This window comes from Ictalurus furcatus, chromosome 7, assembly GCF_023375685.1.
Source record: "Ictalurus furcatus strain D&B chromosome 7, Billie_1.0, whole genome shotgun sequence".
NCBI classification, from domain to species: domain Eukaryota; kingdom Metazoa; phylum Chordata; class Actinopteri; order Siluriformes; family Ictaluridae; genus Ictalurus; species Ictalurus furcatus.
The window spans coordinates 30,433,033-30,453,831 of NC_071261.1; the positions used below are offsets into that span (position 1 = coordinate 30,433,033).

Consider the following 20,799-nt stretch of genomic DNA (forward strand, 5'->3'; position numbering starts at 1 on the left):
AACAAACAAACAAATATATATATATATATATATATATATATATATATATATATATATATATATATATATATATATATATATATATATATAGATAGATAGATAGATAGATAGATAGATATAGTTCTATTAGAGTTGCCTCCATAACAACACAGACAAAACAGACCAAGAGGCCTCATCATGATAAATTTAGAATTTATTATAACAAAACCAAAAAAACAAAAACAAACAAACAAAAAAACAGGAACATTTTGTGTGGTTTGATTACACGTAATCATTACTGGTCATGCTGGTGACAACGGAAGAATGAGCAGTTTGTGTGTGCGGTTAACCGGACAGTGACAACAAGACCGAGCATAATGTTTAAAAGTCATTTGTTTAACGTATTGAATACCTTTGTGTACTTTCGTGTGTAAGGAAGGAATAAGCTTATTACAGACGCACACAGTTCCTTTAAAAAGCATCCGTATACAATATTTCTTATTTACAGTCATTGGAACAAAAACGAACAAACAAACGAACAAAATCACCATTTCTCGCAGAGAAGATTAGTAAAAAAAAGTGACTAGGTCACCATAAGAGAGTACGCAACTCCTAGGAGTTAGTCTTTTTCAATTTCTACTAAATTTCTAGTTTTACAGGCATGAAGCCTTGATTTAGTGAAGAAATACAGTCTTACATAAGTGCCCTATCTACAACAGATAAGCGTGGTATAACCGGTGTGCACTACACATCACCATGTCAAACAAAACGATTCTGCGCTTTGCCTCTTGGTTTGTTTTGCTTTTTTTTTTTTCCTCATTTCTTGTAAAAGTCTTTTGCAGTGTTTCCTCATATAAAAGATATGGTAAGTTTAAAAAAAAAAAAAAAAAAGAGAGGAGAAATAATAATAATAATAAAAAAAATCCCACAATTCTGTTGAGTGGTAATGCGTTATATCTTCGCAAGACTAGTGTTGAACTCTATGGATACTGAAACTTTTTCAATGTAAATAAAACACCAAACAGTCAGTAGGTCAGTAGTAAGCTGATTTGAGCTCTTAAAGGGGAGTGGCACGGTAGTGTGCAGGTTGGGACTGGAGTCTCTTAAAGGGATTCTCTGACGTCCTATTGGTCGGCTCGCGGGGAAAGGCTATCCTATTGGTTTGGACTGCAGGAATTGGATTTGTGCATTGATGTGGATGTGGTGTAATGAGGATGTGATGAACGCCTGAATGTGTGTGTGTGTTGTCTAAAACGGCTCTTAAGTGAAATCTATGGAGAGCTGCCATGTCTACAGGTCTACAGATTACTTTCACGGTGTAGCGCGACGTCTGTCTGAGCCACGAACATGTTTACTTCCTGTTAGCTTGTCAGCGCTATCATTGCCTCTGCAGTACAATATTAAACATATTATATATATATATATAGAAACGTATATAACTAGTATATTAAGATATATTTAATAGCTACAAAGCACATGACCTTCCATCCATTTTCTGTACCGCTTATCCTAAACAGGGTCGCAGGGGGGAGCCTGAAGCCTATCCTCGGGAACTCGGGGCACAAGGCGGGGGACACACTGGATGGGGTGCCAACCCATCGCAGGACAATTTGGACATGCCAATCAGCCTACAACGCATGTCTTTGGACTGGGGGAGGAAACTGGAGTACCCGGAGGAAACCCCCGCAGCACGGGGAGAACATGCTAACTCGAACCCCCGACCCAAATTCTCACAGAAATGATTAACTGGAGGTCACCAATTAAGTGGCCATGACTCTGGTAAATAATATCAGTTACGCAAATCCGAATGCAAACCGTTTACTCACTATAAACAAAAACAAACCCTAAATATTATGAAGAGTACATACAGAGGCAGTGATATCGTTGACATCGGGGAACTGGTGTTACGTAAACAGACGTGGTGTTCGTGTAGCAGATAAACGTCACGCTATAGTGCGAGTAGTTGATAGACAAGTCCAGCCAATTTCGCTAATTCGAACGCTTCACTTGTCCGTGAAATAAAGGTGTCTTTCTTCAGGCCAGGAACAAATACTTGTGGACACTGTGGCAAATACAGCAGGGTTTTCCAGTCCCAGTCCTCAGAAATGACCTTAACAGTGGTAACGTTTTCCCAATTAACGCCTGGCTCAGCTAATTTGCTCGTATTTCCACTAACCGTGCAATCATCAGGGAAAACATTGAACTGTTCAGTGCAGAGGCACTCCAAGACTGAGATTAGGAAACCATGTTTTGTTTTTTTAAATGGTACGTGCCATCACAGCGGCGTGTCGTAGTAATCAGCAGGCTGCTCCCTCTTGCTGGGCTTCTGTTGCTCCTGCTGATGCTGCTTCATGATCTCCTTCACTTCCTCCTCTAGCTCAGGTGGAATGATGAGCTGGTCGTCAGGGTCGGGCATCGCCGGAGCTGTGAAATACCCACCGGACTTTTTAGACGGCGCCTCAGCTGCCACTTCGATGAGGTTGTGGCTGGTCTCGTGGGGAGCCACTGAGCCGTTGCCTCTCCTGCGCGACAGGGTTTTGCTCCACGCTTCGGAGGTTGTGTTGTTCCCTGGTTTCTCGCCTTGCTTCCCTTCTTTCTCAGGCTCGCTAGGGACCGGCGTCGTTTCTGGTTCCGGAGGTACCACGTCATCTGGAATTTCAGGGGTGCACGGAGGAGGTGGAGGGGGAGGTGCCAGGAGGCGCAAGCAGTGGACGTCGGCCTCCACTTCGAGTCGGCTGCCGTTGGAAAAGACGCCGGCGATGGGCTCTTCGTCCTCGCTGTCCAGGCCGTTATCCGAGAGCGCGCTGGAGAAAGTAGCGCTCGATAACTGACGTTGAAAGGAGCTGGAACTGGCGGCCATAATGGCAGATGAAGTCGGTGTTGGGTGAAGAGAGCAGCAGGAGAGCAGGCGTGGGTTTGGGTTTGGAGGTTGGTGGAGGTGAAGGTGCGCCTCCTGGAGCAGGATCGGAGGCTCGTCTGAGGAAGCTGTGGACCCGACTTCCGAGCTCATCTCCGAGGCGCTGACCTCCGAGCTGATCTCGCTGCAGGAAGAAGGTGGTACGCCAGCTGAGGGCGGATAGAGGCCCGTGCCGGGACCGGGACTAGGAGGTGGCTGAGGGGTCGCGTGGAGACCACTAGAGGATGAGCAACAGCAGCAGCAGCAGCAGTCCTCAGTCACGCTTAGCTGCACCACCACAGCGCTAAGGCTCTCGGTACAACCGTACGCCTGAGCAAGTGTGCACAGTTTCTTGGCGGCGGCGAGGGGATCTGCAACCTTGCGCACAGCCTCCACAGCCTCAGCCGGCTCCAACGCCTCAAACAAGCCGCGGCTGCCCAAGATGAAGAACTCGTCATGGGGTGTTAGCGGGAGCGTGTGAACATACGGCCGCGGCAGCACAGCTGGGTACAGGAAGGAGTAGCCCATGATCCGCGTGGAGTCAGTCACGCCGTTCACTTTGTTATCCTGGTAAAGGAAAGGAAGAAAGGAGCATGTGAGACATAAATCCTGTCACTTCTAGCTTGGGTATCATTTATCAAGTTCTCAAATGTTAAATAATTCTGATTGGACAATCCAAATAAATAAAAATATTATTTAAGAGCCTTATTCATTATAGTGACTTAAAATGTGATGTATTCTTTTGAACTTTCTGGAAAAAGCCTTGAAAGTTTAGCGTACTCTTTCGCTGATGTGCTAGCATGTACATCAGCCACTGTAAAGTAATAGTAGTTTACCTCAGTGATGTGTACAGTTAAAGTGTTAGCTCTAGTTTACCTCAGTGATGTGTACAGTTAAAGTGTTAGCTCTAGTTTACCTCAGTGATGTGTTCAGTTAAAGTGTTAGCTCTAGTTTACCTCAGTGATGTGTTCAGTTAAAGTGTTAGCTCTAGTTTACCTCAGTGATGTGTTCAGTTAAAGTGTTAGCTCTAGTTTACCTCAGTGATGTGTACAGTTAAAGTGTTAGCTCTAGTTTACCTCAGTGATGTGTACAGTTAAAGTGTTAGCTCTAGTTTACCTCAGTGATGTGTACAGTTAAAGTGTTAGCTGTAGTTTACCTCAGTGATGTGTACAGTTAAAGTGGTAGCTCTAGTTTACCTCAGTGATGTGTTCAGTTAAAGTGTTAGCTGTAGTTTACCTCAGTGATGTGTACAGTTAAAGTGTTAGCTCTAGTTTACCTCAGTGATGTGTACAGTTAAAGTGTTAGCTCTAGTTTACCTCAGTGATGTGTACAGTTAAAGTGGTAGCTCTAGTTTACCTCAGTGATGTGTTCAGTTAAAGTGTTAGCTGTAGTTTACCTCAGTGATGTGTACAGTTAAAGTGGTAGCTCTAGTTTACCTCAGTGATGTGTACAGTTAAAGTGGTAGCTCTAGTTTACCTCAGTGATGTGTTCAGTTAAAGTGTTAGCTGTAGTTTACCTCAGTGATGTGTTCAGTTAAAGTGTTAGCTCTAGTTTACCTCAGTGATGTGTTCAGTTAAAGTGTTAGCTGTAGTTTACCTCAGTGATGTGTACAGTTAAAGTGTTAGCTCTAGTTTACCTCAGTGATGTGTACAGTTAAAGTGTTAGCTCTAGTTTACCTCAGTGATGTGTACAGTTAAAGTGTTAGCTGTAGTTTACCTCAGTGATGTGTACAGTTAAAGTGGTAGCTCTAGTTTACCTCAGTGATGTGTACAGTTAGTGTTAGCTCTAGTTTACCTCAGTGATGTGTACAGTTAAAGTGTTAGCTCTAGTTTACCTCAGTGATGTGTTCAGTTAAAGTGTTAGCTCTAGTTTACCTCAGTGATGTGTACAGTTAAAGTGTTAGCCGTAGTTTACCTCAGTGATGTGTTCAGTTAAAGTGTTAGCTCTAGTTTACCTCAGTGATGTGTACAGTTAAAGTGTTAGCTCTAGTTTACCTCAGTGATGTGTACAGTTAAAGTGTTAGCTCTAGTTTACCTCAGTGATGTGTACAGTTAAAGTGTTAGCCGTAGTTTACCTCAGTGATGTGTTCAGTTAAAGTGTTAGCTCTAGTTTACCTCAGTGATGTTTACAGTTAAAGTGTTAGCTCTAGTTTACCTCAGTGATGTTTACAGTTAAAGTGTTAGCTCTAGTTTACCTCAGTGATGTGTACAGTTAAAGTGTTAGCTCTAGTTTACCTCAGTGATGTGTACAGTTAAAGTGGTAGCTCTAGTTTACCTCAGTGATGTGTACAGTTAAAGTGGTAGCTCTAGTTTACCTCAGTGATGTGTACAGTTAGTGTTAGCTCTAGTTTACCTCAGTGATGTGTACAGTTAGTGTTAGCTCTAGTTTACCTCAGTGATGTGTTCAGTTAAAGTGTTAGCTCTAGTTTACCTCAGTGATGTGTACAGTTAAAGTGTTAGCTCTAGTTTACCTCAGTGATGTGTACAGTTAAAGTGTTAGCTCTAGTTTACCTCAGTGATGTGTACAGTTAAAGTGTTAGCTCTAGTTTACCTCAGTGATGTTTACAGTTAAAGTGTTAGCTCTAGTTTACCTCAGTGATGTGTATAGTTAAAGGTGTTAGCTCTAGTTTACCTCAGTGATGTGTACAGTTAAAGTGTTAGCTCTAGTTTACCTCAGTGATGTGTACAGTTAGTGTTAGCTCTAGTTTACCTCAGTGATGTGTACAGTTAAAGTGTTAGCTCTAGTTTACCTCAGTGATGTGTACAGTTAAAGTGTTAGCTCTAGTTTACCTCAGTGATGTGTACAGTTAAAGTGTTAGCTCTAGTTTACCTCAGTGATGTGTACAGTTAAAGTGTTAGCCGTAGTTTACCTCAGTGATGTGTTCAGTTAAAGTGTTAGCTCTAGTTTACCTCAGTGATGTTTACAGTTAAAGTGTTAGCTCTAGTTTACCTCAGTGATGTTTACAGTTAAAGTGTTAGCTCTAGTTTACCTCAGTGATGTGTACAGTTAAAGTGTTAGCTCTAGTTTACCTCAGTGATGTGTACAGTTAAAGTGGTAGCTCTAGTTTACCTCAGTGATGTGTACAGTTAAAGTGGTAGCTCTAGTTTACCTCAGTGATGTGTACAGTTAGTGTTAGCTCTAGTTTACCTCAGTGATGTGTACAGTTAGTGTTAGCTCTAGTTTACCTCAGTGATGTGTTCAGTTAAAGTGTTAGCTCTAGTTTACCTCAGTGATGTGTACAGTTAAAGTGTTAGCTCTAGTTTACCTCAGTGATGTGTACAGTTAAAGTGTTAGCTCTAGTTTACCTCAGTGATGTGTACAGTTAAAGTGTTAGCTCTAGTTTACCTCAGTGATGTTTACAGTTAAAGTGTTAGCTCTAGTTTACCTCAGTGATGTGTATAGTTAAAGGTGTTAGCTCTAGTTTACCTCAGTGATGTGTACAGTTAAAGTGTTAGCTCTAGTTTACCTCAGTGATGTGTACAGTTAAAGTGTTAGCTGTAGTTTACCTCAGTGATGTTTACAGTTAAAGTGTTAGCTGTAGTTTACCTCAGTGATGTTTACAGTTAAAGCTGTTAGCTGTAGTTTACCTCAGTGATGTTTACAGTTAAAGGTGTTAGCTATAGTTTACCTCAGTGATGTTTACAGTTAAAGTGTTAGCTCTAGTTTACCTCAGTGATGTTTACAGTTAAAGTGTTAGCTCTAGTTTACCTCAGTGATGTATTCAGTTAAAAGTGTTAGCTCTAGTTTACCTCAGTGATGTATTCAGTTAAAGTGTTAGCTCTAGTTTACCTCAGTGATGATGGCTTTGTGTTGCCGTATGCGGTTGTACTCCTCCTCCAGGCCGATGTTGTGCAGCAGTGACAGCGGCAGGGCTTTACCATCTCGACACAACACCGCCTGACACTTCCCCACGTTGGCAGCTGTGAGCGTGAAACAGCCCGCTGGGTCCGTTGGGTCGTGCCGGATGTGGCAGAGAACGGCCGAACCACCTAACTTCTGCCCAGCCGTGCCCAGCTTCCTGCGTGGACAGATTTTTAAAGATTGTCGACTTATAGCACAAATATATGGTACATTTCACAAAATAAAATTAGCATCGGTGGTTCGAGTATGGATTTAGCCCGCCTAAACGAACCAGTTATTATGAAATGCTCTTGGCATCGTAGTTTTAGAGGAAACATCACGCTAACGTTAAGTAGCTTGCTATTTTTATTCCTTTTATTTTTTTGTGCGTACACTCACCTCTGCATGACGAGGAAGGTGTTGGTCATGTAATCCTCCTCGCTCTTGGTTCTGTGCAGCTCCTCGGCCAGAATGTCGTTCATGGTGCACTGCAGGAGATACGGCACCTCCACGTTCCTGTCTCCATCAAACACCCCGTACAGAGCTTCTCTACTCCCGCAGAAGCTGCTCACTGACAGGGCTGCTACACACAGTCTGAACACCAAGACATCAGTTCATTACATATACCTCTCTCTCTCTCTCTCTCTCTCTGTGTATATGGGCGATATAAGGATATCGTGATAAATGATTACGCGATACACTTTTCTGAGATATCATTGGTATGGTATTTTTTTTTTCAATAATTACAAATGAAATGGTACTCAAGGCATGGTGCTGATTTGACGTCGTTCAAAAACCATACAGTGTACATAGAAACGCGGTGTTGGTGATATTAAATAATGGTTAATAATAAATGCTGATGCTCCAGTATACCGTATTACACAGTGGGTGAACATCCAGCTGTGCTATACAGATGTTCTGGTTACTGCTCTCAGAGTCTATAACGGATCTTCTGAGACGTGCGATGAGTATCGCACAGTGCGCTTAACTGTGTGTGTGTGTGTGTGTTCGCAGCGCTACGTACTTGTTCTTCACTCCAGATGCCTCGGTGTAGCCGTGACTCCAGACGGCCGGCCCACCTGCAGCGTCATTGGCTGAGAACGAAGTAGGGGGCGGGTCGATCCGGAAACAGCGAATGTTGCTACAGGAATAATATTGATCGTGATTCAAACTGTTAATAATTCACATCTGACTAATGTAGCACACACACACACACACACAGAGAGACACACACAGACACAGTGCGACTTACTTGAGCTGTTCCAGGGTTTTGTGGTCCAGGTTGAGGCGCGGGTTCCCCGTCAGGTCTAACTCCTGCAGTTTAGGAGGCAGGTTCTCAGGCAGTGTGATCTCCACCAGCTCATTACAGCTCAGATCTACACACTGTGGAGAGGACGAGAGAGAGGGGGTTTAAATAACAGATCCTTCACTGGCTATACACAGCGCATCTCTATAAACAACAACCACGCGTGCGATCTGCATGTTCGTATCAGCATGATGAGTAAAATAGATGTTTCCTTCTCAGACTGTCGACTCGCTGCTGCAGTATTTCACTCTGCTCATTGTTTCGGCAGTAACGTCGAACACAGCAGTGATTTTAGTAGCGGACAGTGCGTGTACGTGTGCGCGCGTGCTAACCTTCATGTCCATGAGCTGCATGACCTCGGGGAAGACCTCGATGGTGTTGGAGTGGGCGATGAGTGTGTGCATGCGCCTGCAGTTCAGGATAGTGGTGGGCACAGCCTTCAGCCTGTTCCCGCTCAGGTCCACTTCCTCCAGCTCCTCCAGCTTCGCCATTTTACTGCACAACACATACACACACACACACACACACACACACACACACACACACACACACAAGTCCATGTTAGAAGAAGTGTGTGCATAAAAGGGTGGGGAAATTACTAGAAACAACGGTCAGCTTCATTTTACACCGGAATATTTTATAGTCCTAATAACAAATCACTTCTCATTCACTATATATGCACACTACATAGGGAACAAAATAATAACGTTTATTGTGTGTGTGATAGAGAGAGAGAGAGACCTGGCAGGGAAGGTCTGCAGGTGGTTGTAGGCCATGTGCAGGACTCTCAGGTGTGTGTGCCCGGTGAGCAGAGGCACACACTTGTCAGTCAGGTGGTTGTTGGTCAGGTAGAGCTCCTGCAGGATGCTGTTGCTCTCGTCTGATAGGCTGGAGGGTGGCAGACTCTCGAGCTTATTGGCCGAAGCATTCAGGCACCTTAAACTGAAGAACACACAACAACTAAACAACTCTGTACTTCTAACACTCGCCTTTTCCTCTACAGACCTACAGTTCGTTTCCTTTAGGGAAATGCTTTACCTGTCTGGTAAGAGGAAGCTGTTACAGGTGTGTAAATATTTAATGTGTGTGTGTGTGTTACCTGTTGGATTTGAGGAAGAGGTTACATGGCAGCTCGACTAGCTGGTTGTGCTGGACGTCTAAAACCTCGACCACGGGCTTCTCTACTCGCTCAGGCAGACGCTGCAGACGGTTATGACCTGCCAGGACCTTCCTCAGACTGCTATTGCAGAACAACCTGCGGCCGAGAGAGAGAGAGAGAGAGAGAGAGAGAGAGAGAGAGAGCGAGAGAGAGAGATCAGTGTAACCTTCTGAAAACTAATTTCCCACTGGAATGAGGTAGGAAGTTTGAGAGATGGAGGGCAAAAAGGACAGAGCAGAGTCATAAGCTATACCAGAGTCTGTGTGTGTGTGTGTGCGTGTTTCACGAAGGCCAGACGAAGCTCAACACCAGACCTGGAACAGGACCACAGTCTCATACGACTGTTGTTTTCCTTCTGTCTCATTGTACATTTTTGATCATTTCTTGAAAAGTTATTTCAATTCCATTGAAACTAAATAAAATAAATAAAAATCACACACCCCCTGGCTATGCTTCAGACACCTCTGGAAGAACCTGACCGCCACTCTGAGAAACACTTTTATATATATATATATATATATATATATATATATATATATATATATATATATATATATATATATACATATATATACACATATATACACACACACACACACACACACACACACACATATATATAAAGTTTGTGCTGAGTCACTCCCCCCCACTGTATCGCTCCGGTGTTTATTGTTAACAGAGCACACCTGGGAAACAAGAAACCTGTCATTCGCGTGTTCCAATATTTTTGATCACTCAAAAAAAAAAAAACATGGGTGAGTTGAAACAAAAGGTGCCATGTGGTAAGTTGTTTGAACACATCTGAATGTACATATGAGGAAATGAAAGCTGAGGGAAGTGCAGATTACAGACCGAGAGAGAGAGTGAGAGAGACACTGAGAGAAAGTGAGAGAGACAGACAGCCAGAGAGAGAGAGTGAGGACGAGAGAGCGAGAAACAGAGAGAGAGAGAGACAGACAGAGAGAAAGTGAGAGAGACAGACAGACAGAGAGAGAGTGAGAGAGAGGACGAGACAGCGAGAAACAGAGAGAGAGAGAGAGAGAGAGAGACAGACAGACAGAGAGAAAGTGAGAGAGACAGACAGACAGAGAGAGAGAGTGAGAGAGAAAGTGAGAGAGACAGACAGAGAGAGAGTGAGAGAGAGGACGAGAGAGCGAGAAACAGAGACAGAGAGAGAGAGAGAGAAAGTGAGAGAGACAGACAGACAGAGAGAGAGTGAGAGAGAGGAAGAGAGAGCGAGAGAGAAAGAGAAACAGAGAGAGAAAGAGAGAGACAGAGAGGATGAGAGTGAGAGAGACAGAGAGAGGAAGAAGGACATGATGATGAGAGGGTGTGTGAGACAGAGCAGATGAACTCGGCAGAGGCAGAGCAACATGCATGGAGATGGAAAGCATAAAGGACAAACAGAATATGAATCTGCCTTCTTCCCTGTCATCACTCTCTCTCTCTCTCTCTCACACACACACACACACACACACACACACACACACACGGTGGCCATAATAGAGGGCAGGAGATGGAGTGTTTGAGGAGGTCAGTGTCCTCAGTGGAGCCTACAGCAGAGATTCATCATTCAGACACCAGAGCATAAAACAGACCCAGTGTGTGTGTGTATGCGTGCGTGCGTGCGTGTGCGCGTGTGTGCGAGCGTGTGCATGTGTGTGTGTCACACTCACCACTGAGGCAGTTCTCTGATGTAGTTATGACTGACGTCCAGCACTTCCAGCTTCTTGCTGTCGCTCAGCCACGCCGGTAACGCCTCCAGACAATTCCTTCAGCCAATCAAAGTGCACGATTAACATTCAGAGCGTTACTCATCCATAACTAATTCACACCCCGTCATGACAGCACTTCCTGTTCCAGCACATCACGACGTATCGTTTCGGACATGCTCTTCTGGTACTCTTAAAGGATCTATTGTACCCATCAGATCATTGGCAATGTGAGCAGTGTGCATCTTTAAAAGTTATTAAATGCTCTTAAATCAGAACAGCACGACTCTGACAGAAATCTGTACACACACACACACACACACACACACACACACACATATATATATATAATTTGCATATGATTATTAAGTTTTGAAAAAAAAACCCAAAGTGCTTGGACCCAGATAATCGCTGCATTTAGCTGTATTTGAATGTTTTTTTCAATCATGTCTCTTGCAATAATGCACACGTATCAATAATGATTACCAGTACTGTGCGTGTACGGAAAGTGTATGAAGGCCGCTCACCTCGAGACGTCCATGTAGGTGAGATTGGACGCGATTGGACTCGCTTCCAGATCCCGGATTTCTGTTGTGCGAAAGCAGAGGCGTGTATTTATTCATTGCCGGTGTGACGGTTTAGGTTAGAGTTAAGGTTTAAGGTTTTGACGTGTTTACCGTTGCCGGAGGCGTACAGGGCCTTGAGCGTGCTGCCCCGGAGCCGCAGCCGGGTGATGCGGTTTCTCTGGCAGTGCAGCACCTCCAGACGAGGGAACAGAGAGGCGTCCAGCTCGCTCAGACAATTGTCCCGCACGTCCAACTGGGTCACGTGGCGCAGGAAGTCCGGCTCGTCTGGCGTCACGCTGGAGATCCGGTTCAGTCTGAGAGAAGAACGGATGGAAATAAAGAAAAAAGGTTCAAACGGATACCCCTTGCAGAATCTGCTAAATCTTAATACTGTTAACAAAATAAGACGGATCATTAACAATCAATAACGATATACACCCATCATCCTGTTCAAAAGTTTACACCCCCCCGGCTCTTACTGCATCGTGTCGCCCTCTTGAGCATCAGTGAACGTTTGCGCCTTTTGTAATAGTCGTGTACGAGTCCCTCGGTGTGAAAAGATGTACATGTAAACATCTGTTATGTGAAATAGCTTCTTCAGGACAGAACTAAATCAACAACAACATGGGATCCATCTTATTATCTTAGATAGATAGATAGATAGAGGGCAATTGTTCTAATCGAAAGAAATACGGAATGATACTGAAGTGAGAATCATTAACAAGGTAGAAATGGATGCATCTGATCTACAAACGCATGTCTAATCATTTTATAAATCCGATGTCTTCTCTAATAATTAAAGACCAGAGGCTGCTTTAGCGGAGAGACGCGGCGAGAACTTTTCCTGGAGCGAGAACAGTGCGTGTTCTTTCTCATATCGTTAACGTGGCTCTCTCCCCCCCCCCCCTCCATTATTATTAAACAGCTGAGTATTTTCTTTCCAGACACAAAAGTCGTCCAATAAAGCAGATTCCTGTCTGATGGATCGCTGCATGCTGTAGCTTTCAGCGCCGGCATGATTTCATATCCGGAGTTTTCTTCCATTAGTACACGTTTGATGGACTGAACGTCGTATCATTCGCTTCAGCGCTCAGGGTTTGGGAAGTCACCACATTTGTATTCCATCCTCGATCAGATCTCAAAACACAAGAACCCGATTTATTTATTAAAAACACCTGCCTCACGTCCGCACAGACTCATCAGGTCTTTTTGATCTTTTACTAAAGATGGGTGTAAACCTATTCATAAGCCAAAACGTCATACACATGCGCATGTGGTGATGAATTAGTGTTTAGCAGCAGATGGCTGATTCACATCAAGCCACGCCCACAAAATGGCATTAAAAAAAAAAAAAAGTAAAGTTCACAGAGGTGAAAATGACGACCGGGCGGCTCCAAAACGTGCCGTGATGCTAAATCTCCCAATAACGCGGCTCAGCTGCCGCACGCTGCGGCCTGCCAGCTACCGTAGACTCTTCCTCCTTTTATAGAGCGCCATTACTTTTGTCCTATTTGAATGACTTGGACTCAGTTGTATCGATATGAAACGACACGGTGTCACAAAATGTCTTTCCGAACTAACCAGATTTTAAATTCTCGCCGTTACTTGGTAAACGAGGTCTACTCTGCTTCATTAAAAATAAACGAATAGAATAAAGCAGAACGCGGATGAGGTTTATTGTTAATGTAAATGTTTTAAGAACTCATGCGTTATTGAAGAAGAGCTCCAACGAGAACAAAAACACTGACGGAAGCGCGTAAAAAAAGAGACTGGACGTGCGTTTCTTTTCTTTTTCACCACGGGTCTTATTTTCGAATCGTTCCCATAGCGACCCGGCTGCAAGCTCTCCGCACGGTCTGTCTTGTGATGAGAACTTCCGAGCGTGTCGAGGTGGAGTGTGGGAGGATGCCGAACTGTCTCGGGTCTGAAAAGTGTGAGGAAGCCACTCCTGCTGCTCTCGGCCTTCGACAGAGCACGGCGTGAGCGGAGCTGCGGCCGATCTTCCTCCGGGAAGTCGTGAAAGACGACAGAGGAACCGTTTAAAGAACTGCAGGCCTCTCTAGCTTCCAGTGAGCTCAGCAAGACAGACTCGGAAAAAAATCGGATTCAAGGGGGAATCCACATGGGTGACCGCTAAATCGTTTTGGGACATCGTTATCTTGTATTATTAGGAGGGGAAACGGAACGTTCAGCACGGTGGTGGTGGTGGTGGTGGAGATGCTTTGGCGCTTCAGGACCTGGATGATACGCCATTACTCTCGATGAGAGGACCGTTAATTCTGCTCTGTGCCAGAAAACTATTAAGGAGTGAGTCTGGATGTCTGTCCGTGACCCGAGGTTGAATGAGTGTGATGGGGGTTTTTGCGGCAAAGCACTGAAATAAAACACGAAATCATGTCCTCATTTAAATGGCTATAAAAGTGGAGTAATAAACTGAAACGTGTTGGAGAGGCCCTGACGGACGTTTCGGAATACACGGCTGAATTACAGGCTGTTCCTCAAGTTGAATTACACGAAGCGCGATTGCTTCGATTACCGCAAAAGGTTTTGCAAGGGGGCAATTACTTTTTCACACATGGATATGGGTGTTTTTGACATTTAAATAAATAAAGTAGTTTTTTTAAAGTGCTTTTTCACAGATTCATTAGTCTAATATTGCTTTTTTTTAATAAAAGGTTCCTTAGCTGTTATATTTATATTTTGTATAAAAATGTGACAAACACACAGCGATCGAGGAAATCCGAGCGGGGGATAAATACTCCGGTGTAAAATCGGATCAGTGCAGAGATTACAGAGGTCACAAACTGCAGTTCCTTTACACACAGCACCAAATCCATGTGTTTTCCCCGCCCTCTTTTGATTGACAGGATGTAATCGGCCCTGATCGTCCCCATCTCTAGTAATATTACAGTTTGTATAATAAAAGTGAGGAAAACGTGCAGTAACGGAGGAAATCAGGAAGGGGGCAAATACTTTTTCCACAAACACGTCGCCTACCGTAACTTTCTAGTACACGTGCATATCGGTCATTTCTTTTGCATTTCTGAATAAAAATAATAATACTACTAATACTACTACTACTAATAATACTCGAACAGTCTCAAAACAATTATTATTATTATTATTATTATTATTCTTCTTCCCCATGGGTCAGTGGACTCGGAAATCCATCCCTCGCTCCACATTTCACTGGACGGCTCTGCACAATGACAGGTTTATTACATATTTATAACAGAGATTTATCACGGCTCTTTCCTGGCAGAGGGAAGACGTATGAAAGGAGCAATATGGTGTTTCAAACGGACATGCTGAGTAAACTATTAGTCGTGTCAGAGTGTGTGTGTGTGTGTGTGTGTGTGTACCGCAGATCGACGTATTTGATGCTCAGCAGGCGGAAGGTCTGCAGCACGAGCTGCTCCACTCTGTTCCCGGCCATGCAGAGGCGCTCGACGCCGCTCAGTCTCTCCAGCACGGCCGGGACGCCGCTGAACTCGTTGAAGGAGAGACCGAGGTAGCAGAGTCGCTGCAGGGAGCCCAACTCCAACGGCAACGACGATAACGCGTTCCCGTCCAACAGCAGCGTCTGCAGGCTGAAACACACACACACACACACACTTCTCAATGACGACAGTTATTCAAACCGGGAACCTAGCAGGGTCGTGTTGATTATTTTCCTATAACAGTAGCTCTGACGATAGCGTAGCTACGAATCAAAGCCCTCGTTCTAATACGTTACCGTTTCTATGGTAACCACTCAGGCGGGGACCTGCGTAACGGACGCTACACGTAAACGGACGCTAAACTCGAAGTGCAAGAGACGTTTCAGTGTCCGAGGAGTTTACGTTATTTCTGGTTCCTTAGTAACACGACAATCTGCGTTTATATCTTAACTTCAAGACGAGGAGAGACGGGGGGAAGGAAAAAGGGGGGGGGGAGACAGAGCAAGGGGGGGGGAGAAGGGAGGGACGGAGAGAGAGAGAGAGGGGGGGAAGGGGGGAAGAGAGAGAAGGAGGGACAGAGAAAGAGAGAGGGGAGAGAGAGGGGGGAAGAGAGAGGGGGACGGAGAGAGAGAGCGAGGGGGGGGAGAACGAGTGGGGAGAGTGGGAGAACGGAGAGAGAGAGAGCGAGGGGGGGAAGAGAGAGGGGGACGGAGAGAGAGAGCGGGGGGGAGCGAGTGGGGACAGTGGGGGAACGGGGAGAGAGAGGGGGGGGGGAAGAGAGAGAGGGACGGAGAGAGAGAGCGGGGGGGGAGCGAATGGGGAGAGTGGGAGAACGGAGGGAGAGAGAGAGAGCGAGAGGGGGGGAAGAGAAAGGGGGACAGAGAGAGAGCGAGTGGGGAGAGTGGGGGAACGGAGAGATAGAGAGCGAGAGGGGGGGAAGCGAGAGGGTGGGGAGAGTGGGGGCGAGGGGTGGAGAGAGAGGGGGAACGGAGAGAGAGAGCGCGAGAGGGGGGGGAAGAGAGAAGCTGGGGAGAGTGGGGGAGAGGGGTGGAGAGAGGGGGGACGGAGAGAGAGAGGGGGGGCGAACAAGTAGAGCCGCTTCGTGGATTTGCCACAACATTAAATGCAACTATAAACGGTTTTTTTAACCACAGTGTAATCTTTTGCAACTTGCTGTGCTAGAGGAGAACCTGCATGTTAAGTTCGCTAGCTAGCAAGAGCAGCTATATAGGTGTGGTTGCCAGGGTAACGTTATATTTTGACAGATTTCACTGCTGCCACAGAAAATAATTTCGCTGTGACAACCTGCGACAAATATAATACAGAATTAACTGAAGAGTTTACTGAAGCACCAACAGGCACTTCTCAGGGTGTGCGTGTGAGTGTGTGTGAGTGTGTGTGAGTGTGTGAGAGAGAGAGAGAGATAGTGTTGAACCTGTAGGTGGCAGCAGTGCTACTAAAGAGTAAACTCGGGGTTTGGAATCTCAGGTCGTTCCAGGTGATGGTACAGCTGTGTTCGGGACAGGTGTGTGTTTATTTTCAGTTTATTTCTGTAGCTCATGCGACCATGTGGTCATGTGACCTCAGTGATGTCACTTTGAGAATCAAGTGCTAATTTATCAAAAGCTGCTCCTGATGAGGAGGCTTTAAGACTGTGTTTACTCATCCATCCATCCATCCATCCGTCCGTCCATCGTTCTGATCCATCTATCCTTTGATCCATTAATTATTCTGCATCTACACCTGTCTGCCAGTCCATCCATCCATCCATCCATCCATCATCATACTGCTCTATCCATCCATTATCCTGCATCTACACCTGTCTGCCTGTCCATCCATCCATCCATCCATCATCATACTGCTCTATCCATCCATCATCCTGCATCTACACCGGTCTGCCTGTCTGCCTGTCCATCCATCCATCCATCCATCCATCATCATACTGCTCTATCCATCCATTATCCTGCATCTACACCTGTCTGCCTGTCCATCCATCCATCCATCCATCCATCATCATACTGCTCTATCCATCCATTATCCTGCATCTACACCTGTCTGCCTGTCCATCCATCCATCCATCATCATACTGCTCTATCCATCCATTATCCTGCATCTACACCTGTCTGCCTGTCCATCCATCCATCCATCCATCCATCATCATACTGCTCTATCCATCCATTATCCTGCATCTACACCTCTGTCTGCCTGTCCATCCATCCATCATCATCATACTGCTCTATCCATCCATCATCCTGCATCTACACCTCTGTCTGCCTGTCCATCCATCCATCATCATACTGCTCTATCCATCCATTATCCTGCATCTACACCTGTCTGCCTGTCCATCCATCCATCCATCCATCCATCATCATCATACTGCTCTATCCATCCATCATCCTGCATCTACACCTCTGTCTGCCTGTCCATCCATCCATCATCATACTGCTCTATCCATCCATCATCCTGCACCTACACCTCTGTCTGCCTGTCCATCCAGCCATCTAATACTGACTCATCCATCCATCCTGATCCATCCATCCATCCATCCATCCATCCATATATTGGGTGGATCCACTTCATCTATTCATCACCATACCGCTCTATTCATCCATCCTCATACTGCTCCATCCATCCATCCATCCATTCATCCAGCCACACACTGGTCCACCAATTAATTTATTATACTGTTCCATCTACACAGGCATGTCCATCCATCACTGTGACTCATTTTCCATCCATCCTTTTTACTCATCCATCCTTGGCCATCATCTATACATCCATCCATCCATCAACCATCCTGATACATCCATTATTCTGATCTCTCTGTCCTTCATCTACCACTCTAGCTTCATTCATCTATTTATCTATTCAATATAAATCTATCCACCCAAATCATTCAAACACTCCACCCATCCATCCACCCATCCACCCATCCAATCTGCTAATTCTAACAGTGAAGGATAGTGGCCACTCTTCCATCTTCCAGCCATCTCCCCTCCCTCCATCCTTACTTGTGCATGTTGCCCACACTGGGGTGGAGGTTGCTGAGGCAGTTGCAGCTGAGGTTGAGTTCGGTGAGGGTGGAGATGGAGCTCAGCGCCATGGGGAACGTTCCCAGCTGGTTATTGGACAGGTTCAGACTCCGCAACCGAGTGAACCTAACACACACACACACACACACACACACACACAGCAGGGATTAGTGAGTGAGAGACCCGAGTATGTGGTTAAGAAATACTTCAGCTTGAAATGACAGTGACCGTGCTGACTCATGGGTTCAACGAGCAGTCACACACACACGCATGCATGCACACACACACACACACACCACTGTCTCTCTCCCTCTGTTTTTGTTCAGCTCCAGAACTCGGTCCTACTAGACCCGCAATACCGAACATTCATATAGCCGAGTGCTTTTTTTATTTCAATTTTTAAAAAAAATTTTTTTTTTTTTTATAATACCCAGCATGCCCTGGTTCTGGAGAGGGACGGAGTGCTTTGAAGCTTTTGTGCTTGGGTAAATACGATCACAAACAAGGTTGAGGGTTTTGAGAGAAAACAATCACGCCTCCCTCTCTCTGCAGGCATGCAGCTTCGCTGACGAGTACACGGGCGGAAAATAGTAATAACAACAACACCGGGGCGAGAGACACCGTGAGCGTGCACGAGAGCGAGAGAGAGAGAGAGAGAGAGAGAGAAAGAGAGACAGAGCGAGAAGCGGGAGCTATAATGGCATGTGAGGTGTGTTTACAGAGGAACAAAGGGCCACCCACATTCTCTTTCTCTTTCTCTCTCTCACACACACACACACACACACACACACACATACTAGTCTGTGATGTTTGGAGGCTTTAACTTTGGCCTTACTTGATGAAAGTTACAGCCGACGTTGCATTCAGAGAAAATAACGACGAACTACCAGGGCTGAGCAATATGACGATACGATATCAATAATATCTACATCGATCTGGAGTTAAATCTCAACACCACTCCTGCTCTTGGTGTATACGGATACGGAAGCCGAAGGTGAAACACATTCAAGCTAAAACTCATCCGCACCGTCTTGCCCAGCCCCTTATCCGTTTATTTATTTGCATCACTACAGCCGACTCCCCCTCTTTCACTTTCGCTTCCATGCCTCTCTCACCGCCACCACTCCTGTCCTTTGTGCAGTCGCTCTGTTTACATGGTTACCAGGAGTGTGTCACAACAGCAGCCGAAATAAACTAACCCCGTACGCTGCTTTTAAAGTGCACCTATGATGGCTTTTCAAACATTACCTCTCGTGTAGTGCGTTATATACGTATACTGTTTGTGAACGTAAAAACGTCTGTGAAGTTTAAACCGCTCATGAGGGCACGACGGACAGAGTTACCGACTCCCGAAAGAAGGAACCGATTCTGAACAGTTGAATCGAGTCGTTAGTGATTCCAGACTTTACTTCCTGTACTAACCTACGTAGGTTTGTAACAAAAAGCCCCGCCTCTCGTCTTCATCGGGTGCTCGCTGACGGCGGTAGACCGATCGCGACAGACCGGGACGTCTGACCAATCAGAGCAGAGTATGCTCTCTGAAACCAGGAGTTTAGAATGAATCGTTTAGAACGGATCGTTGAACGAGTCGTTTGGGACACCGATGCTAGAGTTTAAATTATGAGCACGTTAAAGTGATTTTTGAGCTCGGACGCGTGGAAATCTACCGTGTGAGAGCTTTAAAACAAAATTAGGCACGTTTCAAATCCATAATAGGGGCACTTTAAAGCGTTGGATTTAAAGGGTCCAAGCACTACTAATAACTCTGTTGGAACTGTCGGGAGCTTTCTTCTTCTCGTTATTATTATTATGATTACGTGCTAAAACGCAACACCAAGAGAAACACCAAAGATGTACACTAGCCAGACGGTGGCGCTATAGAGACCATCTCGTCCACGGTCCCCTCCAAAGCTGTTGGAACAGCAAGGCCAATTCATTTGCTTTTGCTATACACTAAAGACAGATGAACGAGATGATGGATCAGAATTTCAGCTTTCATTTCCGGATATTTACACCTAGACGGGCCCACCCATTTCCGAGTGATCAAAAGTATTGGAACACGTGACTGACCAGGTGTGCAGAGTTCGATCGGTTGTTTAAAGAATTACTAGCCAAGGAAAACGGCAGCAGTCGATTACGGAAACATTGCGAGAGCTGTGAAGAACCCCCCCCTCAGGAGAGAGCCTGAAAAGTTCTGGAACTGAGATGGACCTCTACCAAAGTGATGGAAAAGTGCCAAAGTGTGGAGAAAGAAAGGATCTGCTCGTGATCCAAGTAATACGAGCTCGTCTGTGAAACGTGGTGGAGGTAGCGTCATGGATTGGGGTTGCACGGCTGCTTCTGGGACATTCTCCCTAATCCTCACTGATGACGGAACTCGTGACGAGAGCAGCAGAACGAATTCAGACGTTTACAGGAACGTCCCGTCTGCCAGTTTACACAGAAACGTGCAAACGAATATCAACAAAGGTGTTATTTATTTTAAGACGGTGTGTTCCAATACTTTTGCTCACCAAAAAATTCTGTGGTCTGCCACCAGAGGTGCAGTGTTTCGTTTCATATTCATCGTTTGATCTCAAACCCCGACGCCTTCGATGTAAAGCGAAAACAAAAAGAGTAGGCCTTGCCGTTCCAGTACTTTCAGAGCGGACTGTAAGTCCTTTGAGCGGAATTTCTCCGATTCCTCGAGAACCATTTAGCCCCGCCCACTTGTGTGAACTAGCTCTGGGATCTTCACACACCTCTGGAGCTGCTGCAGCGAGTTGTCGGCGGGGAGGAAGTTGTGTTTTAGGTTGAGGTGAGTGAGGTCGTGGCTGTAGAGCAGGTTAGGAGGAAGTTTCTCCAAGCTACAGCACGACAGATCCACCGA

General features: G+C 45.4%; 1 protein-coding gene across 1 annotated transcript in view; it reads right to left on the minus strand.

Moving 5' to 3' along the window:
* Nucleotides 1-175: 175 nt before the first annotated feature.
* The window catches only part of phlpp1 (PH domain and leucine rich repeat protein phosphatase 1), a 73,534-nt gene continuing 52,910 nt past the window's right edge, over nt 176-20,799 (minus strand). Inside the window, exons 4-17 of the mRNA XM_053629733.1 lie at nt 20,672-20,799; nt 17,910-18,056; nt 14,821-15,048; nt 11,570-11,772; nt 11,420-11,480; nt 10,857-10,952; nt 9,121-9,276; nt 8,763-8,963; nt 8,354-8,516; nt 7,968-8,098; nt 7,740-7,856; nt 7,115-7,309; nt 6,665-6,893; nt 176-3,442 (exon numbers count right to left, since the gene is read on the minus strand). The exon at nt 20,672-20,799 is cut by the window's right edge and continues 21 nt beyond it. Of these exons, the coding sequence (XP_053485708.1) occupies nt 2,255-3,442; nt 6,665-6,893; nt 7,115-7,309; nt 7,740-7,856; nt 7,968-8,098; nt 8,354-8,516; nt 8,763-8,963; nt 9,121-9,276; nt 10,857-10,952; nt 11,420-11,480; nt 11,570-11,772; nt 14,821-15,048; nt 17,910-18,056; nt 20,672-20,799 (3,243 nt within the window). The 3' untranslated portion in view covers nt 176-2,254. The remainder of the gene's footprint in view (nt 3,443-6,664; nt 6,894-7,114; nt 7,310-7,739; nt 7,857-7,967; nt 8,099-8,353; nt 8,517-8,762; nt 8,964-9,120; nt 9,277-10,856; nt 10,953-11,419; nt 11,481-11,569; nt 11,773-14,820; nt 15,049-17,909; nt 18,057-20,671) is intronic.